This window comes from Peromyscus californicus, unplaced genomic scaffold (assembly GCF_007827085.1).
Source record: "Peromyscus californicus insignis strain IS unplaced genomic scaffold, ASM782708v3 Scaffold_20__1_contigs__length_68692818, whole genome shotgun sequence".
In the NCBI taxonomy this organism is placed as follows: Eukaryota; Metazoa; Chordata; class Mammalia; order Rodentia; family Cricetidae; genus Peromyscus; species Peromyscus californicus.
In genome coordinates, this window is record NW_026294503.1 from 63,454,786 (window position 1) to 63,468,471 (window position 13,686).

The 13,686-nt window shown below is 48.7% G+C and overlaps 1 protein-coding gene and 1 non-coding gene across 4 annotated transcripts; one reads left to right on the plus strand and one right to left on the minus strand.

Annotated features, from left to right (window-relative positions):
* The first annotated feature begins 306 nt into the window (after positions 1 to 306).
* Ccdc65 (coiled-coil domain containing 65) lies at positions 307 to 13,666 on the plus strand. Of its 3 annotated transcripts, XM_052748855.1 has the most exons (8): positions 310 to 633; positions 1,146 to 1,313; positions 8,406 to 8,575; positions 9,198 to 9,336; positions 10,898 to 11,095; positions 11,230 to 11,448; positions 12,940 to 13,092; positions 13,174 to 13,666. In XM_052748855.1, the coding sequence occupies exons 1-8, from the start codon at positions 502 to 504 to the stop codon at positions 13,483 to 13,485; spliced, it is 1,491 nt and encodes a 496-aa protein (XP_052604815.1). In that variant the 5' UTR covers positions 310 to 501; the 3' UTR covers positions 13,486 to 13,666. The 3 variants fall into 3 exon arrangements, with proteins under 3 accessions (XP_052604817.1, XP_052604816.1, XP_052604815.1); XM_052748856.1 differs by lacking the exons at positions 8,406 to 8,575; positions 9,198 to 9,336 and having other exon boundaries at positions 309 to 633; XM_052748857.1 differs by lacking the exons at positions 9,198 to 9,336; positions 11,230 to 11,448; positions 12,940 to 13,092; positions 13,174 to 13,666 and having other exon boundaries at positions 307 to 633; positions 10,898 to 10,954.
* LOC128117290 (U6 spliceosomal RNA) lies at positions 4,861 to 4,966 on the minus strand. The gene has a single exon (XR_008220772.1). It is a non-coding gene; the product is annotated as a U6 spliceosomal RNA (small nuclear RNA).
* Positions 13,667 to 13,686: the final 20 nt, after the last annotated feature.

The window sequence follows — 13,686 nt, forward strand, 5'->3', positions numbered from 1 at the left end:
AGATTGTGTGTTAAGTGGTCTTGACCAGTTCCAAGGAATCCAACACCCTCTTCTGGTCTCTACAGGCACCAGGAATGCCCATATATGCAGACATACATGCAGGCAAAACGCACATACACAAAATAAAACGGTAAAATAGAAAAAAAATATTTGAAGGCTTTTTTTTTTAAAAAAAGGGAGGGCTAAAAGGCCCTCTCCACAAGAACTGACGGCGGTCCTCCAGCGTGCAGGGGGCGCTTCGAAATAAGGCCTCTGGATTTCTCACGCGGGCCGGGTCTTAGCGAAGGTCCTTGTTGCTAGGAGACAAGACGCATCTTTCCGCTCCCAAGCGGGGTGTCGCCGACCGCCTGAGCTCTCTTGGCGGAGGACTGAGGTCTAAGGCTCCATTGCCTTAATTCCAGAAGGTCCCTGTCTATGGGAGCGTTTTCCTTCTAATTTCTCACAAGTAGGTCGTGGCGGCAGGCAGAGGCTCTTTGCCTGGACCCAGTCCGCCGCCCAGCCATGCCTAAAAAAGGAAAAAAGTCCAAGGCACCCTTGTCGGATGAGGAGCAGCTACTTCTGTTTCAGCAGAGGTTGCTGGCAGAGGAGGAGGCGGCCAAGAAGAAAGAGAGGCTTCTCACCCAGTTCTTGAAGGTGATGCTTGTCTTCAGTGTGTTTTGCCCAAACCCAGCGCCCATGAGCTGGCGCCGCTGCCTGGGTCGCCGTTGCCTGGGTCCTTGTGGCCCCACTCATTTTTACCCCGCCCGTGCCTCCTCCGAAGTCCTTGGTCCTAAAATACACGGGTTACAGGCAACGTTGTTTTCGGCCTAGGGGGTTCTCTGTGAAGCATGGAAGCGGGGGATAGAGCTCGGAGTATCAACTGAGCTCCAGAATGAGGACAGTAGATGCTGTCAAGTGTCCAAATTCAGCTGTCTTGAAATTTCTGATGTTCTGTGTGGAGTGGGGGGTCATTAGAAAGTCTACTTTGACGTTTCACCTTGAAGGAAACTCATCGAAAAAAACACAATCAGGAGCCCCTGGGTATCGGTTGCCAAGATCTTTGGTACTTAACTTCAAAAAACACAAGGGCTGGTATTTTTCAGGGTGGTATCCACTGTAGTGTGGTAGACCCTTGGCTGAAACGGATGTGTTTATTCCTCACACAGGACAAGCTGGCCAAGGAAGAACACAACAGCGCCCTGAATCTTAATAAGATTAACACGCAGTGGAGAACTGTCCTTAGGGAAGTCAAGACCAGAGAGCTTCACAAAGACATCGAGATCCTCAGCCAAACGTTTGAACGCGTGGTGGACTGCAAAGACAGTGTCATCAAGGTATGGCTTTCTCCCAAGAATGCTTGAGGATGGCTCCCCAGACCTGAGTGGGGTGTGCCTAGTGAATTAATATTGGTTTTGTAGGACAAGGTTATGTCTCCCTGTACTGGTCCCAGACTCATGATGTAACTGAGGAAGAACTTGAACTCCTCACTCTCCTGCCTCCACTTCTGGTATCGCAGGTGTGGGCTGCACAGCCAGATCTACCTAACTGGGCTTTAAGCCTTCACAAGGCGTGGGCTCTGAGAAATCTAGCTTCTTGGTTCTAATTGTTGTCAAACAAGAAACGAGATTTTGAGCTGTCACCATCCTCTGCTTCCTTAGAGGAACGACTCTCCTTGGTCGTTTGCTGCACCAAACAAGTAATGTAGAGCTCTAAAGTTGTGAAACAGCACACCAGCAACTTAAACTTAGTCCCAGCCTTTTTTTTTAATGATTACAGATTCTTTTTTTTTTTAAACGATTTATTTATTTATTATGTACACAGTGTTCTGCCTGCATGTACGTCTGCACACCAGAAGAGGGCACCAGATCTCATTATAGATGGTTGTGAGCCATCATGTGGTTGCTGGGAATTGAACTTGGGACTTCTGGAAGAACAGCCAGTGCTCTTAACCACTGAGCCATCTCTCCAGCCCTAGTCCCAGCCTTTATATCAGCACCAGAAGGCTCAGTTCCAGAGGGGGGGGGGGCGACCTGGCCAGGGTTGCCAGGCACTAGTCAGAGGGCTAGGACTAGAGTGTGGGTATTTTTTTTGTGAAGGGTCTCACTCTGTAGCTCTGGCTGGCCTGAAACTTGCTATGTAGCCCAGGCTGGCCTCAAACTCACAGCGATCCACCTGCCTCTGCCTCCCAGATTCCAGGGTTTGAAGGCTTGCGCCCCTGAGCCTGGCAAGGTATCGGTATTTTGGCTCTTATTCTGCTGTTTCATTCAACCAGTTTGGCCTCCTTGATGCAGCTTGAGTAGCCCTGGATAAGGCTGGGAAGCCTCCGTAGGTCAGGGCAGTTCTGGATTTCAAAACCAATCAGCCGGAATCCTGATGCTCTTTTGGAAGGGAGAAGAAGATAGAAACAGACTTGTGTAGCCCAGGCTAGATGTCAATCAGCAGCCCTCCCATTTCGGCCTCCCAGGCACTGGAATTATTGGCAGGTACCATCAGTGGGGCCCATCCTTATGCTCTTAAGAAGTTTTTGAATCACTCTCATCTTTTAAAGGATTTTTGATATACTTTACAAAAAACCCTGTGGATGATGTGTGTGGCTGTCCATGCCATGGAGGTCAGAGGACAACTCTGTGGAGCCCGCTCTCTCCCTCCCCCATATGTGGGTTTAACCATCTCCGTGGCCTTGTACATCCCCACCTCCCACTCTTTAAGTTTTTGTGGTTTCATTTAAGTACAAAGAAATGTGCACGTGAGCCATTTCTTCACTGTGCTGCCGGCTTTGGGACTGGTGACTTGATGGCCTCCATGCTGCCCTTTCCCATGCTTCCCTTTCCCATACTGCCCTTTCCCCCACGGCTTTGGGATTCTGGGAGGACACATGAACAGTCTCAGCGCAGTGAGATTTGTTAGACACGGACAGCACTTCCAGCTCCTTGACACTGTGGACCAGGAACTTACAGGGCCCCATGTGTTTGGTTTTCTTGATGCTCTCATGACCAAGGCTGGGCATCCGAGTCTGGCTCTCAAACCTTCTCCACAAACTATTGACGCCTCTGCGTTTCTGCTTAGTTCTGACAGACTGGGCTGACTCTCGCTGGAGGAATTTCTTGGTCCTTTCCGCCCACACACACCGACCCCCCCATCTTTCGAGACTCGGTTTCTCTGTGTAGCCTTGGCTGTCCTGGAACTCACTCTGTAGACCAGGCTGGCCTTGAACTCAGAGATCCATCTGCGTACTGGTATTAAAGGTGCAGGTCCAAAAAAAAAAAAAAAAAACCCGGGCGGTGGTGGCATACACTGAACATCTTTTTTTTGTTGTTTTTTTTTTTGTTTTTTTTTGTTTTTCGAGACAGGGTTTCTCTGTGTAGCTTTGCGCCTTTCCTGGGACTCACTTGGTAGCCCAGGCTGGCCTCGAACTCACAGAGATCCGCCTGGCTCTGCCTCCCGAGTGCTGGGATTAAAGGCATGCGCCACCACCGCCCGGCAACACTGAACATCTTTAATCCCAGCACTCGGGAGGCAGAGGCAGGTGGATCTCTGTGAGTTCGAGGCCAGCCTGGGCTACAGAGCAAGTTCCAGGACAGGCACAAAAACTACACAGAGAAACCCTGTCTTGAAAAACAAAAACAAAAACAAAAAAACAAAAAGGTACAGGCCACTCCTGCCCAACTATGCTGCTCCTTTTTTTTTAAATCTCAGGCTTCACTAAAGATCCGAGGGGAACCAAGATTCACACAGGAAGTGGCAGCTGTCTTAAAGTAGCACCAGGGAAGAGAGAGCTGCAGTCCCTTTTTGTTTTTTGAGACAGGGCCCTCACTGGCCTGGAACTCACTATTTAGATCAGGCTAGCCTCAAACCCAGAGAGCGCCACAAGCCTCTGCCTCCAAGTGCAGACATTCATAATCAAGCCCTTGTTATCCCTTTTTAAATCCACCTTTGACCTGTTTGCCGATCCTTCTTTAGTCTTTTCTTCTCAAACAAAACTCCACAGTAACAGCGATGCCCACTGCCACATTGGCATCTCCCCTGGAGAAGACACACCTTCCCTTCTGCCTTAGCCTTAAAGGGCAGGGTTTCTGCAGACCCGGGCAGCTTCACGTTCAAGGTTACAGCTTAAGTAAGGCGTTTTCCCTCTCTCTCTTTAAAATGATTAATTTATTCCTATTTCATGTGCATTGGAGGGTGGTTTGTTTGCCTGCGTGTCTGTGTGAGGGTGTCTGATCCCTGGAACTGGAGTTACAGAGATCTGTGAGCTGCCATGTGGGTGCTGGGAATTGAACCTGGGTCCTCTGGAAGAGCTCTTAACCTCTGAGCCATCTCTTTAACACCAGGCTTCCCACCCACCCCCCACCCCCAGTGCTGGGGAGCAAACCCAACACCTTTTACATGCTAGATAAGCACTTCGCCACTGAGTCACACATCCAGCCCTGGAAGGTTTTGGATCTGGTGTGTGTGTCGTATGTACACATGCCAGAGGTTGCTGCCAAGTGCCTTTCCTTAACTATGGTCCATCGTTTTGTTTTTAGAATACGCTACACTTGGGCAGGAGAGAGGCTCAGCAGCAAAGAGCACTTGTTCTTGTAGAGGACCCAGGTTCGATTCCCAGCATCCATATGGTGGCCTACCATCTGTAACTCCAGGAGATCTGGTGCTCTCTCCCGACCTGTAAGGTCACCAGGCACACACACGGTACACACACATAATATGCAAACACTCATGAAATAAATCTAAAACAATCATTAAAAGAAGTCATCTAGGCCTGGTGTCACATGCTTTTAATCAGAGCAGAGGCCGAAGGATCTCTGAGTTTGGGGCCAACCTGGTCTACATAGCAAGTTCCAAGCTAGGTAGGACTCTATTGTAGTGAGACCCTGTTTTAAGGAAAAAAAAAAAAGCAACTTCACAATTTTGCATGTCCCCCTTGCTCGGGGTCATGTTAATCTTTGCTGTATTATTCCAGTTCTGGTATATATGCTGTCAAAATGAGCACTTTCTTCTTTGAGACAGTCTCACTGGACCTGAAGCTCCTCAATTGGGCTAGGCTGGCTGGCCAATGAGCTTCAGGTATCCACCATGAATGAGTGGCGATCTTCACTCCCTATCCCAGCACTGGGGTTATAGGTGTACCACCAGCCCTGGGGGTCTTTGTGTGGGTTCTGGGGCAGGAACTTTGTCAACTAAGTCATTAGCCCACCCTCCTTTTTTTTTTTTTTTTTTGAGTCCAGACTGATCTTGAAATTGATGGCAATATTCCTGCCTCTGGCTCCCAAGTGTTAGCTGGGCAGTGGTGGCGCACACCTTTTAATCCCAGCTCTCGGGAGGTAGAGGCAGATGGATCTCTGTGAGTTCATGGCCAGCCTGGTCTACAGAGCGAGTTCCAGGACAGCCAGAAGAGAAACCTTGTCTCAAAAAACCAAAAAACAAAAACAAAAACAAAGATTCACAAGGCTCCTCCCTGAAGTTGTACAGGTAGAGATGACTGTTAGGGAGAGGACCCTCAGACCAGCTAAGCTGTGGAGCTCAACGACGTGGTTTGTTAGCCATCACCCAGCACCTGTAAGTAACCGCAATAAATTAACCGGTTCACCAAGGTGGACTGTAGTGGTATCATTAGTCTGTCTCTATCTCTTCTGGGGAGAGTGGATATTTGTCCCTGTTCTCCAGGAAAGCTACACAACACATCCTTAGCCCCGTGGCAACTGTCCTCCATAGGCAAGAACAGCCTGTCAGTCAGTCACCTCGGCCTGACTGGACTCCATCCAGCTGTCAGCCAGGAGCTCGGCTAAGCCGTTGACTAGAATTCACATGACCTCTCCCTGCGCTCTGGGTTTCTCACAGCACGCGGGCTCAGTTCCTGGAGGAAGCATTCCCAGGAACAGGCATTCCAAGAGGCGGGAAAGGGAAGCTGGCAGGCCAGAGGAAGGGCGGTGTCAGAACCGGCCCAGTCCAACTGTCCTCTTCACCTCCTCTGTGGATTCCGGTAATCATAAACTCACTCAAGTTCAAGGAGGTGGAAAGAGAACTCTTCTCCTGTCCTCCTTCCCTCCCACTCTCCCATCTTCCTTTTTCTTTCTGGCCTTTCTCTTGAGATGCGTCTTGGTGGCTTCAAACTCATGATCTTTTTAAAAAATACTATTTTTAAATTATGTGTATATGTCGAGTGTGTGTGTGTGTGTGTGTGTGTGTATGTATGTATGTGTGTATGTATGGGGGGGGATGTGCATGTGAGTGCAAATGCCCACAGATGCCAGAGGAGGGTGTCAGATCCCTTGGAGATAGTTACAGGCAGTTGGGAGGCACCTGACTTCCATAGCAAATGCTCTCAACCTCTAAGTCGTCTCCCCAGCTTCCGTGCGCCCAAGCTCCCAATCTTCCTTCCTCCCAAATGCTGGCATTGTAAGCATGTGTCACTATCCAAATGAGGAATGACAGAATCCCATTGCAGAAGACTGCAGGATGGGAGTGTACCTGTCTCTGCAATGTAGTGTGCCACAAGAAGCCACTTCCCAGTGGCCCCCAAGTCACTCTGACACGGCTTGACTGGTCTTCCATAGCTCCCTTGCTTTTTGTCTAGTGCAGTGATAGAACTCTGGGCCTCATCCATGCTAGGCAAACATTCTGCCACTGAGATACATCCCTGGAAAATGTTTTTGCTGCCTGTGGTGGCGCACACCTTTAATCCGAGCTCTAGGGAGGCAGAGGCAGACAGATCCCTGTGAGTTGGAGGCCAGCTTGGTTTGCATAGTTAGTTCTAGGCCAAATAGAGCTACGTAGTGAGATACTGTTTCAGCACATACACATGCACACGTGCACACACACACACACACACACACACACACACACACACACACGCGCGCACACACACACACACACCTTGTTAAGTACCCAAGCAGGCTTCAAACTCATTATGTAGTCCAGGGAATTTACAATGCTCCTGCCTCAGTGCCCTGGTATTATGGGTGTGCATTACCATGGCTACCTTACTAATTTATATAAGAAGACAAATTAGGTTCAAGTTATTTTCTGCCCTCAGACATCCAGTTCTCCACGGATACCTGGCTTTAATGGTCGCTCCATCAATGTAAATGTTTGTGATCCAGCCGGGCGGTGGTGGCGCACGCCTTTAATCCCAGCACTTGGGAGGCAGAGGCAGGCGGATCTCTGAGTTCGAGGTCAGCCTGGGTTACAGAGTGAGTTCCAGGAAAGGTGCAAAGCTACACAGAGAAACCCTGTCTCGAAAAAGCCAAAAAAAAAAAAAAAAAAAAAAGTGATCCACAAGACGCTGGCTCGCTTCACTTTTTTTTTTTTTTTTTTGGCTTTTTGAGACAGGGTTTCTCTGTGTAGCTTTGGAACCTGTCCTGGAACCACTTCACACTTCTTTAGGAAAAAAAAATATTTTCATTTGATCTCTGTGAGTGTCTGCATACATGTTAAGTACACCATATACATGCAACGCCCATGAAAAGGGCATTGGATCCCCTGGAACTGGAGTTAGTTGTGGGCCTCCCTGTGGGTGCTGGGCATCAAACCCTAGTCCTCTGGAAGCCCTCCTAATTGCTGCACCAGCTCTCCAGCTATTTTTTTTTTTTTTTTAAGACAGGGTCTTATGCTGTATCCCTGGCTGGCCTAGAACTCCTAGTGTGGACCAAGCTGGCAGTGAACTCACAGAGATCCACCTGTCTCTGCCTCCTGAGTGGTAGGAATAAAGGCGTGCGCCACCAGGACTGGTCCCCACACTTCCAGATGTCATTCTTGCTTTGCATCAAGTCTCAATGGAAGGGGCTGGAGAGACGGCTCTTACGGTTCTTTCAGAGGACCTGGGTTTGAGTTCTAGTACACACGGCAGGTACCTCACAACTGCTTGTAGCTCTCATTCCAGGAAATCTGAGGACCTCTGGTCTCTTCTGGCCTCCTGGGGCACCTACAGTACACAATAACATGAACTAGAAAGACATGCATACGTACACACAAATCATAAGTAGATTTTAATTTTTAAAGATTGAATAGGAGAACCAGCATTCCTAAATCCATTAGGAAATAAGAGGAAAATGCCATTGTGCCATCCACCTAGCCAGATGGCTGTGTGTGTGTGTGTGTGTGTGTGTGTGTGTGTGTGTGTGTGTGTGTGTGTGTGTGTATATGTATGTGTAGGCCAGAAGTTGTCATCAAGCGTCTCCTTCACTTGCTCTCCACCTTACATTTTGAGATTGGAGCTCATTCACCAAATTGGGTAGGCTGGCTGGTCATTACGACCTAGGACCCCTCCTCTCTACTTCCCTAAACCCAGGATTACAGGAGTGCCGTCATACCAGACTTCTTCTGTGGGTGCTGAGGACCCAACGGATCCATCTCCTCAGCTCCCTGAACCCATTTTTACTGTCTCTCGGATGCCACTTGGCCAGAACAGTAATTCTCTTCCTTCTGCCTAGTCTTTGGCTAAGGACTTGACGGAAGCCGAAGAGCAGTATGCCCATGCTCTCCGCAGCCACTTACACAACGTTGACCAGCTCTTGACCCTGCAACGACGCCGTCTCAGCCTCCTGGAGGAAAATTACAACATGGAGCTGGAGGTCCTAACGAAAGAGTTTGAGACAGAAAGGTACGGGGCCAGAGAGTCAAGAGACTGGATCCAGGGGAGTTCCCAGAGCCCATCCCGAGTACCAAGGAGCCTCCTTCCTATTCATAATCCCAGGCAGAGAGGGTCCAGAGTTCCTTGTACATGAGTCTGGGTTTAATCTTACAGCCTTAGCTTACCTTGACCCCTGCCAGGTCCTTGTCTGTACCTCCTAATTCCAACTATCAAAATTCTATCCATCTAGCAGTACATAGGGATGGGAGAGATATTTCACTATAAACTTACATTTTTGTTTTTGTATCATATGAAGGTATTACCTATTCAAAAATCAAAATATTCTTTCTGGGAAAAAAAAGAAAAAAAGACAAACCAAAACTTCCCCTCCCTGCCTGCCAGTGCCTAAAAGTTTGTACCATCCATAGTTTTGGTTTTGTTTTTTAAGGCAAAGCCTCACTGTGTATCCCTGGCTGGCTTGGAACACATTATATAGACCAGGCTACCCTCTAACTCACAGATATTTGCCTGCCTCTGGCTCCCAAGTGCTGGGACTAATGGAGTGTGCCACCACACCTGTCCACTCGTAGTTACAGTACAGATTTCTTTGTTATTTTTGGTCTACATGCTGTATCCATCATGTCTCCTATAGGAAGACAATCATTGACCAGCATGAGAAAGAAATTCACTACCTACAGGATGTCTTCATGGCCATGGAGCAGAACTATATAGATTCTGAGTATGAGAGCAAGCTAGAGTTCCAGAGCATGTGGGATGATCTGAAAAACAAGGTACAGGGGGAGAAAGGAAGGATGGGATCTGGAGAGACATGACGGAAACTGTTCAGGGCAAGCTGAGCTGGATGAGATCCCCAAAGCCAACAGTCAATAAAAGTCTGTTGCCCTGAGGGGGCCCCATGCTTCTTTGTGATCTTGTGAAAACTGCTTGGGAGGCAGGACTGGTCTAAAACATTCTGAGAATGTATTTTAGGCCAAAACAAAAAACAGAAAAACAGCCGGGCGGTGGTGGCGCACGCCTTTAATCCCAGCACTCGGGAGGCAGAGGCAGGAGGATCTCTGTGAGCTCGAGGCCAGCCTGGACTACAGAATGAGTTCCAGGACAGGTTCCAAAGCTACACAGAGAAACCCTGTCTCAAAAAAAAACCCCCAAAAAACAAAAACAAAAAAACAGAAAAACTAAACAAACAAAAAAATCACCACCATGACCAACAACAAAAAACCAAGAGATCATCTGGCTTTGTCCTTTTGAGTTGTAGATGAAACAAAGACCCAGAGTAGCCACATGAGCAACTTGATTCCACTGCTGGTTTGTGATTGGTTCAGGACAATCTAGGTCAGTAGAATTTTGATCCATAATTCCATCTTTCCATCATAGTTTGCAGTCTAGTCAGCATGCAGAAGTTTGGGTATAGAATTCTTGGTTATCAATTAACTTACTTTTGAGACTGCATCTTCCTTAGCCCAGGCTGGCCTCGAACTCACAGAGATCCACCTGCCTCTGCCTCCCGAGTGCTGGGATTAAAGGGGTGCACCACCACCACCCGGCTGTTACCTTAAACTTCTGATCCTCCTGCCTCCACCACCCGAGTGGGGTGACAGGCATGCACCCTCATATCCAACCCGATTCAATGCTAGGCAGGCACTCTAAGCTCCACCCCCAACCCTTGCTTTTACGTTAGTCAGTGTTTTATTTTATTTACAAGTTGAGTAATTTCCTACATGTGAAAATTGAAAATCAGATTTCACATGAAAATCCCAACTATCAGTTTCCCTTTAAAAAGTCAGGTGGTGGTGATGGTGCATACCTTTAATCCCAGCACTATGAAGGTAGGAGGTAGTGGCAAACGGATCTCTCTCGAGTTCGAGGCCAACCTGGTCTACAGAGTAAGTTCCAGGACAGCCAAGGCTACATAGAGAAACCTTGTCTCGCAAAACAGAGAGAGAGAGATTTGGAACACGGGGCCTTATTCTTTTTTTGTTTTTGTTGTTTGTTTGTTTGTCTGTTTTTGTTTGTTTTGTTTTTTTCTGAGACAGGGTTTCTCTGTGTAGCTTTGAAGCCTGTCCTAGAACTCGCTCTGTAGACCAGGCTGTCCTCGAACTCACAGAGATCCGCCACCACCTCCCATCTCCTCATTCTGTTTCCAGTTGGCATTATTCTCATGGAGCTGGGCCCATGCCCACACTCTCCTGTCCAGGTCATCATGCACTGCCCTCGGAACGTAATTCACTAAACGCTGCTCCCCACAGTCCCTGAGGGTAAGGCTGCTGGTGGGGGTGAACGGGCACTCCGAGGGTAACTCTAAGCAGTTGGTATTTGGGATACATTTCCTAGAATTTGGAAGAGAAGCACTTTCTTCGTCTACAACTGGAGAACATAGTGGAGGATCTGTGGAGAAGGTTCCAGGACGCACTCAAGAACTATACCGAAGCCACGGAGGACCGGAAGGTCGCCTTTGAGACTCTGAAGGTGAAGGATGAGAAAAGCTCCAAAGAGATTGAAATGCAGATGAAGAAAATCCAGAAGCTGCAGGTCAGCGCTCAACAGGAGACACTTCCCGGTGTCTCGCGTGTTCTTTTGGGGGTCTCGCTGGTTGGGTCAAGAAGACAGACTCTGCTCTTAGCCCCTAGTCTACCCACTGTCAGTGGCCCCTGCTGTCCCTCTAGGAGGCCATCGCTGCCTTGAAAGGGAAGATCGTAGCCTACGGCCGTGAAGGTGAATGGCAGAACCAGTGTATCCGCACCGACAAGGAGCTGGTCCACGTACAGCTTCGGAAACTTAAGGCCCAACGGATGCAGGCTCGGGGCAAGTCTCAGGAGAACTTAGTCAAACTCACCCTGGAGAGCAATGCCGCCCTCAAGGGCCTGAAAAAGGTCGTGGAGAAGGTAAAGGGGACAAACCAAGAAACCTGGCTGGAGGCGAAAGGGATTCGGGGAGACATGGGGCGGGGCTCCCTCCTCCTCCTCCATCAAGTGGTGGATGTCTGTGTTAGCTTTTCTTTTAATTCTATTCTCTTTTTGAAATGAACAGGGATTCTTCAGCTTCCTGAGTCCCCACTTTGCTTTGCAGAGAGTCTTTTTCTCTGTGTGTCTGATGCATGAATGTTTCCTCACGCCCCAGTAAACGCCGCTGTCTTCCAACTGGTGATTCTGCATGCAGCCCGGAAGCTTAAGATCTCTCTGCTGCTACCTGCTCTGCTGTGCTTCAGATTTTTTCTGCCTTTAATTCTTTAACTGGCAGAGGAAATCAAGACCCCTGGACTGTATTATTTCTAGACTACATCATTTTGGGGGGCTTGTCTCTGGATTTCTTCTGAAGACAATATCATTTTGGGACCTAATCTACAGATTTCTTTTGAGACTACTGACTCCTCAAGATGGCACTTGCAGTCGTATGACATGCTCCAAAGACAGACACTGTCACTAAATGGCTGTCTTATGCTCTGGATCATTACCATTGGTTAAGTTTTATTATGGCCCCTTGGACAGAGTCCTCTTAGGCTGACCCCCAATATCAACCTTTGGTCAGCTAAAAGCAGCTAAGAGCAGTGGTCATCGCCCCCAAACACCCTAAGAGCAGTTAGGGTGACCTCTGAGATGGGAGCCAGAGAATGACAAGAGACCAAGAGTTGGACAGACTTCCCGGTAGGCAGACAGATAGGGAGAGGAGGAGCCACAGCTAGGTAATAACGGTGGTGAACTTTCAAGATGGTCACTTCTTCCTCAACCTCCAGACTTGAGAGAAAAGCCTGGCAGCTTTTGTGTCCCACCAGCAGGGCACCTAGCTCAAGAAGTTCAAGGCCTGCTCAGGACATGTCACACATGGTTGCAGACCAATCAACCCTCCTATCTGCTTCCAACTGACCAGCTCTAAAGTAGGGAAGGAAGACTCTTCAGAGCTTTATAACCAGGCCTCCAGAAGGGACAGGACTTTCCAGCTTCCCCAGCTCCCCCTCTGTGTGTCTGCTGCATGTGTTTCCTCGTCCCCAGTAAATGCCTTTCTTTTTTCTAGTTTTTCGAGACAGGGTTTCTCTGTGTAGCTTTGGTGCCTGTCCTGGATCTCGATCTGTAGACCAGGCTGGCCTTGAACTCACAGAGATCCACCTGGCTCTGCCTCCTGAGGGCTGAGATTAAAGACATGCACCACCACCACCACCTCCCACCCCCCACCCCCGCTCGTAAATGCCTTTCTTAACCGAAAAGAAAAAGAAGTAATAGCTGCATTTGTGGTAAGAATGTGAAATGCTGGGCTAGTGCTTGGCCCGTGCCAGGCGCTGCATCAACCGGGCGGGCTTCCTACTGACCGAGCTGCTTTCCTGGGCTCAAGCAGGGGGACTATCTTGTTTTTCCTAAGACATCTCTTCATACTCCCAACAGGGTGAAAAAATCCTTAAGCTTGCTGAAATATGTAGGAAATTTGAAACAGAGGAAGAAAAGGTGCTGCCTTTCTATTCCTCAGTATTGACTCCCCAGGAGCAGGAGGAGGTGGAGAAAGAGAATCCAGAAGAGCTCACTGAGGAGCTTGCCAAGGTAAAGGAAGGGGCAGGTGGGGGCTGGGCAGCATCTGCCAAAGGGGACCGTCACATCCCTCCGTCCTGTCTCCACTCTCAGGTTATGGTGGACTATTCAGGGATGGAGAACTTCTGGAAGAGATACAACAAGGTGAAACTGGAGGTCCTGAGTCTGGAGCACAGACGAGGGCAGTTGCTTGACATCAGCGGGAAGCTGAGGGAGATGCTCAAACAGTACCTGGACGGCATCTCTGTGAGCGACGAGGTGCTGAGCCAGCTGAACCCGCTCTTCATCGTGAACCATAGAAGCAACCTGCCCCAGCTGCCTGCACCTGCCCCGTCAGGGGACGGAAAGCCTCCAACCACTTACAACATCATTGAAGCGGCTCACGTCATCTCCCACACTCTGTGATCCCAGGAGGGGCCTCTTCCCAAACCTCGGAGACTTCTTTCTTGAAACCTGAGTGCTTTGCTGTTACAAACGTAGACGGAGGATCCAGACAGTACTCTAGTTGTTGACTACCACTACCCTCTGCAGCAGAATCAATACATTATTCTTTTTTAAATACAACTTTCTTCATGATTTATTTTTATTTTTGCGTGCATTGGTCTT

Excerpts from the sequence above, each read along its gene's own strand:
- Ccdc65 (XM_052748855.1), top strand. The coding sequence starts at position 502 with ATGCCTAAAAAAGGAAAAAAGTCCAAGGCACCCTTGTCGGATGAGGAG. Across the intron at positions 9,337-10,897 it reads GGGATGATCTGAAAAACAAG|AATTTGGAAGAGAAGCACTT; the intron begins GTACAGGGGGAG and ends TACATTTCCTAG. Across the intron at positions 11,449-12,939 it reads TGAAAAAGGTCGTGGAGAAG|GGTGAAAAAATCCTTAAGCT; the intron begins GTAAAGGGGACA and ends TACTCCCAACAG.